The 9,789-nt window shown below is 34.9% G+C and overlaps 1 protein-coding gene across 2 annotated transcripts; it reads left to right on the top strand.

The window, feature by feature from the left end:
• LOC109717434 (protein MALE DISCOVERER 2-like) lies at positions 265 to 9,102 on the top strand. Of its 2 annotated transcripts, none has more exons than XM_020243223.1 (14): positions 265 to 400; positions 518 to 838; positions 956 to 1,088; positions 2,674 to 2,745; positions 4,146 to 4,289; positions 4,430 to 4,570; positions 5,041 to 5,136; positions 5,261 to 5,316; positions 5,429 to 5,878; positions 6,323 to 6,513; positions 7,100 to 7,232; positions 7,330 to 7,484; positions 8,258 to 8,443; positions 8,564 to 9,102. In XM_020243223.1, exons 2-14 carry the CDS (start codon positions 733 to 735, stop codon positions 8,822 to 8,824), a joined length of 2,124 nt encoding a protein of 707 aa, XP_020098812.1. In that variant the 5' UTR covers positions 265 to 400; positions 518 to 732; the 3' UTR covers positions 8,825 to 9,102. The 2 variants fall into 2 exon arrangements, with proteins under 2 accessions (XP_020098812.1, XP_020098811.1); XM_020243222.1 differs by having other exon boundaries at positions 521 to 838; positions 8,564 to 8,824.

The raw sequence follows: 9,789 nt of genomic DNA, 5'->3' as shown, positions 1-9,789 counted from the left end.
AAAAAAAAAAAAAAAAAAAAAAAAAAAAAAAAAAAAAAAAAAAAAAAAAAAAAAAAAAACACGCACCCACATTCCCCTTCCCCGCGACGCTTTTTCCCATTATTAAAAAAAAAAAATCAAAATTAAATAAATTAAAAATAATTTCAGAAATTAAGTAGTGGTGAAAAACAAAATAATAATAATAAAAAAAAGAAAAATGAAAAACATGGCGTGTTGAGTCCGGCGCTCGCCCATGACGATCGCGCTCAGTAGTTGGCATTGAAAGTAATTATTAATTATTATTATTATTTTAATTTTTTTGTTGAAACTACTCCTCCAAGGCTCCAACCACATCGTCGTCTCCACGAGCGAAACCCTAAACATTCTTTTTCCGCTTTTTTCTCCGCGTCCTTTACACCCTGTAAGAATCCCCTTCTTTTCGATTTCTTGCGATTAAAGCATTGTTTTGATTCCAATGTGAGGATTTGCGCTTTTTTCTTTTCGCTTTTTCTTTTTTTTTTTTTTTTTTGCCCCAAAGAAGGGAACCTCTGATGCAGATGAATTAAGGTTCCTGGGCATCGGAGATGAAGGGGATTGGACTCAATTCGGCGATTCAGAGGATTACGCTTGTCGGAGGATTTCGTGATAAAGTTAACTTGATGTTAATTTGATCTGGCGATCGATCTGGGTTTGAATTGATCCAGAAAAAAGGGGATTTGGGGAGGCGATTTTATAGGGGTTTGAGTGATTGAGATGGGAGGGAGATGGAATCTATTAGGATTCCAGCTACACAAGGTTTTATGCGTTGTTTTGATGATCCATTTCCTCGGCGATGAGTGTTTATCGGTTAATCTTGAGGGTATATATGCTTAATTTTTATCCAGCTGCTATTGATTTAGATATTTGGAGTTGCGATTGTCATTTTGATGCTTTATTATTATTATTTTTTTTCCCTTGATTTGGGGTGGCAATATAGGATTAGCTCTGTTGAAGTTCCGATCAAGAGTCGAAGCTGATCCTCATGGGGTCATGGCGAGTTGGGGTCCTAAAGACACCAATCCTTGCAATTGGAATGGTGTTCATTGCATTGATGGCAAAGTAGTGATGTTGTGAGTTCCTCGATCCTTTCTTATGATATGAATAAGTTTTTACCTGCAAAAATTACTTGGAAATTTTTCTTTTGTTTTTCGATATCATATTTTGCAAAGTTCTCGTTTCATAGTTATCTTTTCATAGTACTAGCTAATTACTCACTTCACAATCCAAAAGAATTTGAGCACCTATTGGGCATCAGCTGAGCAAATTATAAGTCAACAAGTCACAAATATAAGCTGCTATTATTGCTTATCAATATCTACTTTGCTTATTCTTGTGTGCTTGCCCTATGATGTTCTGAAGTCTTGCCAATTCGCCATCAAAGCTTATATTTGATTTGATATTTTGTTATTCCTGCATGATTTCACTCTTAGGGGCCGTTTGGTTCAAGGTTTGTAATATTCAAGGAATGTTGTATATTTTATGTTTGGAACGACAAATTTGTTACTAACTTATCAAGCCGTTTGGGCTGTGATGTTTTTTTTTTTTTTTTTTTTTTTTTTTTTTTTTTTTTTGAGAGAGATAGGTAGCACGCTACCCGCTTTGTTTATTTCATTTAGAAATAAACTTAGCTGGAAATGTGAATCAACTAGGATTCGAACTTGGATCTCAGGTACCAACCACCAAGCCTTTTGCCACTTGCTCTAGGGACGGTCGGTGGCTGTGAGGTTGTTAAGAACTAGTATATTCTTATTAATAGACAGCTAATAATTTTGTTCAAGCATGGAAATGAGAATACCTCATTATCCATGATAATCTAATATTCCTACCACTTATGAATCTAGTTACCCAACTTGAGTTGAATAGTAATGATTTGAAAATTTTCAATACAAAATTTGGAGGATTACTGGAATATGACAATCCGTGAACCAAACAGGGCCCTAATATAAAAAGTCCAGCAAATATTTGCTTTTTAAGGTTTGAAACTTATGCCTCAAATTTCATCACAAATTTTCTCTGAGCATATTTTAGCATCTGTAAATTTTATACCTAGATCATTGGCTTACATCATTCTGTGCTTCCCCTTGAATACAGAAATCACAAAGAACTTTCACTAAATATTTTCATATTTTATCTTTATCCTGCATGCATTGTTATTCTATAGCTTTGTATATGAAACCTGCAGAATATCTAACCAAAGGAAACAGGGAAGATAATAATCAAATAAGAAAGGCAGAAAAAGTAGAGTAGAAAAACAATACAGTAAGTCCTAAAAATGGTTTTTGAACGAAGTATTTTTGTTAGATCATTGAAAGAACCATAGATATTAGATGTCTGAGATTGTCGGGAACTTCCGTAAACTTACCTTTTTATGTGTTTCTTTTGGAAAGTCAAAAATAGTTGGATCAGTCATAGTTATTGCTCAGTTGACCTGACTGCAATTTTAGTCTTATTCTCTAATTTGCTCAAACTTTTTTTCTATTGGATTGCTAGTTTTGTGTATAAATGTGAAAGATCTTTCTTTTTTTTTTGAAAGGTCAATGTGAAAAAAATTCACATCTGATATCTCTTTGCATGTTTTAATTGTAGTTTATTGATTCTTTATATACTTGTTAGATATGCACCACTTTTCAATATTGGAAAATATCTCTTTTTCAGGAATCTGAGAGAACACTCTTTGGGAGGTACTTTGGCTCCTGAGCTTGGGAAACTGAGCAACCTGAGAGCTCTGTAAGTTAACTTAAACATTTTTTCACTCTAAAATTTGTTAAACTAATCACCTTTGGAAGATAGCTTGGTGCCATGGTAGTTAATATTTCATTTCGTATTTTACCAGATAAAGATACCTGTTGTGATTCCTTTTAGGCCTGTTTGGTTCACAATTTGTAATATTCTTATAATCTTCCATTTTCTTTATTGAAAATATTCAAATCATTATCATTCAATTCATGTTGGGTAGTTGTAAAAGGTGTTAGTAAAATAATGAAATCATTGAAGATTCCTAGGTGTTAGGAATACTAGATTATCATGGATTAGGAGGTATTCTCATTCCATGCTTAATGAAAATCATAAGTAGTCCATTAACAAGAATATACTACTTCTTAACAACTTTCCAATCCAAGTGGCTTGATAAGTTAGTAATATTTGTCTTTCCAAATATAAAATATACAATATTTCCCGAATATTACAAACCTTGAACCAAACGGTCCGTTAATGTAAAGCTAGGATCCAGCAAAATTTAATATGGTTTTAGGTGCACAGAGATGGATTAAAAATTGGCCGTTAATAAAATTATGCATGAGATTAAATTGGAAGGCTTTATCATCACCGGGATGCAAAATGGTTTCATTGTAATAACACAGTGCTAGATATCAAACGTGAGATAAATGCCCTTGAGTAGTTGTCGTTGATTACAACTAAACAATGAGAAAAGAAGATTTCAGGTGCATTGAAATATATGCTTCCGATGTTTCTTTTCTCCAGCTATTAACTGTCTCATATAATGGTAAAGCTACTCTGTCATACTAGCTCCAATGAAATTTAGTCCTGTATCTCTTATATTTACTTCCTTTGCAGATGTAAAGATATTTCAATATTTGTTTTCTGTCTATGTGATCATCTCTTGGTTTAACATGACAGAGACATCTTCTTTCAGACAAACTAGAATTAAGGTTTGATTTTTGGCATTAAAAAAAAAGAAGCATAGATCATGCTGATATACTAGAAAAAAATCCTATGCAGATAAGGCACATTTATAACAAAATGAGTTCCCAGTGCACGCCACAATAACATGTATAAGCATGAAAAATTTGAAGATGTTTCATTTATAAAATTATGGAGTTTCAACTTGTTTTGCATTGAAGACAAGTGTTGCATGCTACACTGTTTTATTTTGTTTTACCTGTGAATGTCAACTGCATTCTAAGGTTGCTGCTGAAAGCGATTTCTATTTTCGTTTGAGAGCCTTGAAAGTTGAAAGTTCATGTATTGAGCAAGGAGGAGCAGTGACCTCCTGATATTGTTTAATTATATCTTAACAGAAAATCATTTGTGTTACTTGAGAACCTTGAATTGAACTGCATTCTCTTCTGAAATCCTTGAACTTCTGAACATGTTTTCTTTATTGGCAGTATACTTTCTAAGAACAACTTCTCTGGAGTTGTCCCGAAGGAAATTGGACGACTTGCTATCCTTGAGATATTGGACTTACGGAACAACAAACTCAGTGGTGCAATACCAATGGAAATAAGAGAAATGCAATCGCTCAAGCACCTGTAAGTCAACAGGCACCAAGGACTATGCAGTCATCTAGATTCTAGAGTGGTGTAACACAACTATGCAGCTACTCAAATGTATGTACTCCCCCAACATTTGAACATATTGTTTACTCATCTTTCTTTTCCTTGTGTTACAGTCTACTTTGCAATAACAGCTTTGGGCATGATACACCTTGTGTTGAAACTCCTAACATATACACAGATTTGAAAAGCCATCTTGACTTCTCTTGTGACGCAGATACTGATGGTGTCTCTTCAAACCAAAAGTTGGTAGACTGGTAAGACAATGTGTTCTACAATCTATGGACTGTGCAAGCAAGTGGAATTATCCGAGCTTCATTTTCTCCGAGCAAAATCTCTTTCGGCGTTGATAATTTCTATTGTTAATAAGAACCTGCATTTTAGTCTCCAACAGTGAATAATATAATTTTTCTTATAAAATGACCATTCTATTAAGTGAACTAAAATAATTGAATCACTTTATGGGTGGATGGATAAAATGGTCACTTTATAATTAAAGCTAGAATTTTTTTACAAAAAGAGTTGGAGGAATGCAATATATGTAGGAGTTTGGGATTGGAATGTTTAAGCCAAACAGGGCCAAGTTGCAATGTTGGTTCAGTACCGGCACTACGCATACATTTCAACCTTAATCTCATTAAACCTTTAATCATGTGTCCGTTTTCCTTGTCAAGTTGTCATCTTCTATGCATTATGAAGCCCTTTACTTATATAATATATGCTTCAGCATCTGGCACAGTGGTTTGCAAAAACTGAAGGCGGTCGACATTATCGCTCTCCTGCTCAAAGAGAAATTTGTACAAGCTGTAGAATCTTTATCCTCGTAAGATTCTTTTCCTATCCTATTTTCTCTATGTTTTTACTCGTACAAGCATTATAATTAGCTATTACATGTGCCGGTTTGGAAAATACCTTCACAATAGAAGCCTTTTGCATTTATGTTTCAGATTCAGATCAGGCCTTTCATCTGAACATGAGAAGAAACACGGTGACAATCTATCTGGTAGTGCACATATTCTGTGTCCATTTAACTTGCTATAACTAGAAAATCAAAATGCACGGTACCTCTTAGTAACTCCATTTTTTTTTCTTTTTTTTTTAAAAAAAATCACCAGCGGGTTTTAGGGATCCATATATAATTCCAAATGCATTTGCCCACATTTCTCGCCGTAGCTTGTTGCAAGAAACTAGCAACCTCCCTGCTGTATCTCAAAGCAGTGTTCGCCCAAAGGTTGTTCCTGTTCCATCTACTGGAAGTGGTCTTCTACCAGCAATTCAACATCCAAATGATCACAGTAATGGTAAGAAGCCATCTCCAGCACCTGCACCATCTGAACCGAATGCTCCATCGGGCTCTGGAACGCCCACAAACTCTGTTGTAAATGGGCCCGAATCAAGTAAAGGAACGACGAAGTGGGTATATGTTCTTGTTCTTCCGGTGGCCGCATTATTGCTAACTACTGCAGTGTGCATGCTTCTTGTCTGCCGCAGCAAAGCAATGGTGGGGACGATAGGTCCTTGGAGAACTGGAATAAGTGGCCAGCTTCAGAAGGCATTTGTCACAGGTACACCTCTTACTGTCTCTATTCACCTCCACATTAAATAATTCTCTTCATAGTATACATACATTTAGACCAACAGATGTAGAATAACTGTTGTTAGAATACTTACAGATTATTATGTCATCTATGAGTTTTCCAAAACTCAAACCCGTTCCAATTAAAACTCAAAGAATTTTTCAGCAGCTAGTTTCACAATCAGCTGCAATAATATGCATTTGTGATGGTGCATCATTACTAAAGATTTACGCTTAGACAAATGATGTTGGATAACTATCATTAGAGTACTTGAAAAGTTATCATGCCACCGATAATTTCTTTTTAAACACAACATATTTCAATTTAACATAAAGATTGAAGGTTTTATACTATGTAGTCAAGAATTTTCGGCTTCTAATTTCATAATTAGCTGCAATAATGTGTATTTTGTCTCTTTTTTTTTCTTTTCAGGAGTACCAAAGTTAAATCGTACAGAATTAGAAAATGCATGCGAGGATTTTAGTAACATCATTGCCACCTACCCAGAATACACTGTGTTCAAGGGAACATTGTCAAGTGGTGTTGAGATAGCTGTTGCATCCACTGCAATTGCATCTTCTGGAGATTGGTCTAAACGTTCTGAAACCCATTTCAGGAAAAAGGTTTTTCATTCTATGCATCTTTATTAAGCACATTTTTAACCAACAATAAATATTTAGAATGTCCCCTTGCAAAATTATCTTATTTGCATACAGACTCCAAATAATTTTAATTATCATATTTTCCATTTAAAAATTTATCTTTTACACACACGCCCTTGTTGAAAATGCCCACATTGAAGGAACCTTTTCCTAATACAAAAGGAACTTCCTTCCATCATTAAATAACTCCCACTGCATTTCAAGGATATTTTCTGTAAGAACTATATTAAAGAGAATTAGTTTTGTCTTGGATACAAATTAGCATGTCTCAAGGTGGTGCATTAAAGAATATTCAAAAGTATTAGCCCCGTATTGGATACAAATTAGAATCCTTGCCTGTATAAAATGTGAAGGTTTTCTCACCTATCAGCTTAACCTGTTTAGTTGGACCTAGCTCTTTAACAAACTGCACTTTCAAGGGTTTCATATAAAAATTTAGACTTAAGAACTATAAATGTAGACAGACGTTTATTGAAAATTTACATTTAAAGTGCCTATTTAATATTTTACAGCATAATGACATGTTCTGTTTATCTTGAATTTTCAGATAGACACACTCTCGAGAATTAACCATAAAAACTTTGTCAATCTTCTCGGTTTCTGTGAGGAGGAAGAACCTTTTATGAGGATGATGGTCTTAGAGTATGCACCTAATGGGACGCTTCATGAACATCTTCATGGTATGATTCATCATCTGAGTCGAGTCTATGAATATCTTGTTTTCCATATAATTCTTTATGGAAAGTACATTATATCTCATGCTAAATACCTCTGCAGTTGAGGATTTTGACCACATTGATTGGAGTGGGAGAATGAGAATCATAATGGGAACAGCATACTGTCTACAACACATGCATGAGCTTAACCCACCAATAGCTCACCCTGACCTGCAGTCAAGTGCTATATTATTATCAGAAGATTGTGCTGCTAAGGTAAATTTGTAATTATCTTTCCGTTACTTCTTGGCTTTTACATGTTTGGTAGTTAGATCTCCTTAAGCAACTGCAATTCGTCTCTCTGTGGCTAGACAATAGATGATTCACCAGGAGAGGACTGGGTTGGTGATGGTTGAGAAATCCCAACCAAAGTATCTTACTGTGTTTAGTTTTGAGCCCAAAAAAAAGGAAACCAGACCATATCTTATGTATTATTATTGATCTTCTTTCCAATTTCACTGGTACAACTTTTGTTCATAATTATCACATACATTTGATTCTAGGGTTTTCATATTTTATCTAGGAATTATCTTATTTAGGGGCAGCCAATTGTTGTCTTACGCAATCATACTATATTGTGTACAAGTTTTCAGCGTATATGAATGTCTGGATTATCTAATGTATAACTTGACCTACACTGTAAATCACGTTGCTCAATTTATCATCCAGTCACATGGTTTGGTAATAAAACAGTTGGAAAATCTGAAATCCTTCTTGGGTGTTGGCTGTGATGTGCCGACCCTATGTTGATATGCTATCAACACTGCACGGCTATTGGCATGCCTGACCCGTTGATCCATAGTTAGAATTAAGAATTGGATATGTTAGCTTTGGCCTACACTAATTGTGTTGCATTGTTGTTGGATGGGAGAAACAACAAATACTTGCAGTCAGCATACAAAAGACTAAAAAGACAAATTTGTGAATCCGCGAGGACAAGAATTCCTTTTTATATGCTAATATTTTTTTTTCTTAATCTCTGTTTTCAGGTTATGGATGTCAGTGTATGGAAAGAAGTTATTGCCAAAGGAAAAATATCAGGAGATGACAATATTGATGTCTCCGAAACACCAACTGCTGATCCAGCAGGCAATGTTTACAATTTTGGGATACTTCTACTTGAAATTATCTCGGGAAAGCTACCATATTCTGAAGAAGGCTCCCTAGTAAATATGGTAATATTAAGATGGCAACTTTTCTACCTGTAACTTCAATTACTAAGTGCTGTATTTTTCCAGTTTTGATATTCTATTTCAACTCAAAGGCTCTAACTGCATTCTTCTCAAAAATTGCAGGCTTTGGAATGTATGAATGAGAGCCGAAGTATTGGCTCTCTCATCGATCCTACATTGAAATCACATAAAGCTAATGAGCTAGATGTTATTTGTGAGGTCATCCAAGATTGCATTCATCAGGATCCGAAGAAGAGGCCGAAGATGAAAGAAGTTAGCGCTAAACTAAGAGAGGTGATCGCAATTTCTCCGGAGGCCGCAACGCCTAGACTTTCTCCTCTCTGGTGGGCAGAACTTGAGATACTTTCGGTTGAAGCAAGTTAAAATGCAAATATCATCTCTTTCGTTACTCCTGTAGATATCACGGGTAAATTCTCCAACAATTTTTTTCTCTTTTTATTTCTTCTATTGTGCGGTTTCTAGTGTGTTGGCTTCTTTCTTTCTCGCCTCTCTTTTCAAAACATTATTAAATTCGTGATATATCCCATATTGTTCTTCTCCCTAAGCCAAGCAAATTTACTTGTGATTTAGGGTGTCTATATCTTGTTTTAAATTGTATACTTTGTGTGGATGGTAAAGAAATGAGAATGAGTTTTCAATTACAACTATATAAATATATAAGGAAATAAACAACAATAGCTAACTAGATAGCATATTAGATGAATCACATAATTGAGATGGTAATCACAATTTTTTGTGAAAAATTGCTTTTATTGACTCATGATCTCGTCTATATTTCTCATCTTATTATCATGTGGATATTGAGCTAGTTTTGCGTCAGTGTATTGGTCTTTTTGTGAGTTATTAACATGTCTCTTTGCTATCTAAACAACAGCTTAGTTTTAGTCGAGCATGAATAACTGTTCACTGTAAAGAAATCTAAATTCAAAACATTTTTGCCTCGGTACACATTTGTGTAATGTCGAAAATCTATTTTTTTATTTCAATTTTTGTTTATTAACTGTTAAATGAAAGAGGCAACTCTCTCTCTCTCTTTAATAGAACATTCTAGAATGCCCTATCCCTTTCCAATTCTCTACTAGCTAATGGAGCATTCTAGAAAACTTTAGGAACAAAGTGCTCTCTACTTGCTAATAGAGCACTTTAGTGAGTTCTAGAAGTAAGTACTCTAGAATATTCTAGAGTGCTTATGTAGGTAGGTTGGAAGCCTATAAATAGATGTGAGGCTCCCACACCATGTGTGCTTGGAGAGAGTGCAAGAGTGAGAGAGTGCAAGAGTGTGAAAGTGAAGAGTGAGATATAGTGAAGTAAGGGTGTGAGTGGTGGTG

Source organism: Ananas comosus, linkage group 11 (genome assembly GCF_001540865.1).
Source record: "Ananas comosus cultivar F153 linkage group 11, ASM154086v1, whole genome shotgun sequence".
Classification (NCBI taxonomy): domain Eukaryota; kingdom Viridiplantae; phylum Streptophyta; class Magnoliopsida; order Poales; family Bromeliaceae; genus Ananas; species Ananas comosus.
The sequence above is the reverse complement of the archived record's forward strand: the minus strand, read 5'-3'. Positions and strand labels throughout refer to the sequence as shown.

Excerpts from the sequence above, each read along its gene's own strand:
- LOC109717434 (XM_020243223.1), top strand. The coding sequence starts at position 733 with ATGGGAGGGAGATGGAATCTATTAGGATTCCAGCTACACAAGGTTTTA. Across the intron at positions 2,746-4,145 it reads CTGAGCAACCTGAGAGCTCT|TATACTTTCTAAGAACAACT; the intron begins GTAAGTTAACTT and ends CTTTATTGGCAG. Across the intron at positions 4,571-5,040 it reads AACCAAAAGTTGGTAGACTG|CATCTGGCACAGTGGTTTGC; the intron begins GTAAGACAATGT and ends TATATGCTTCAG.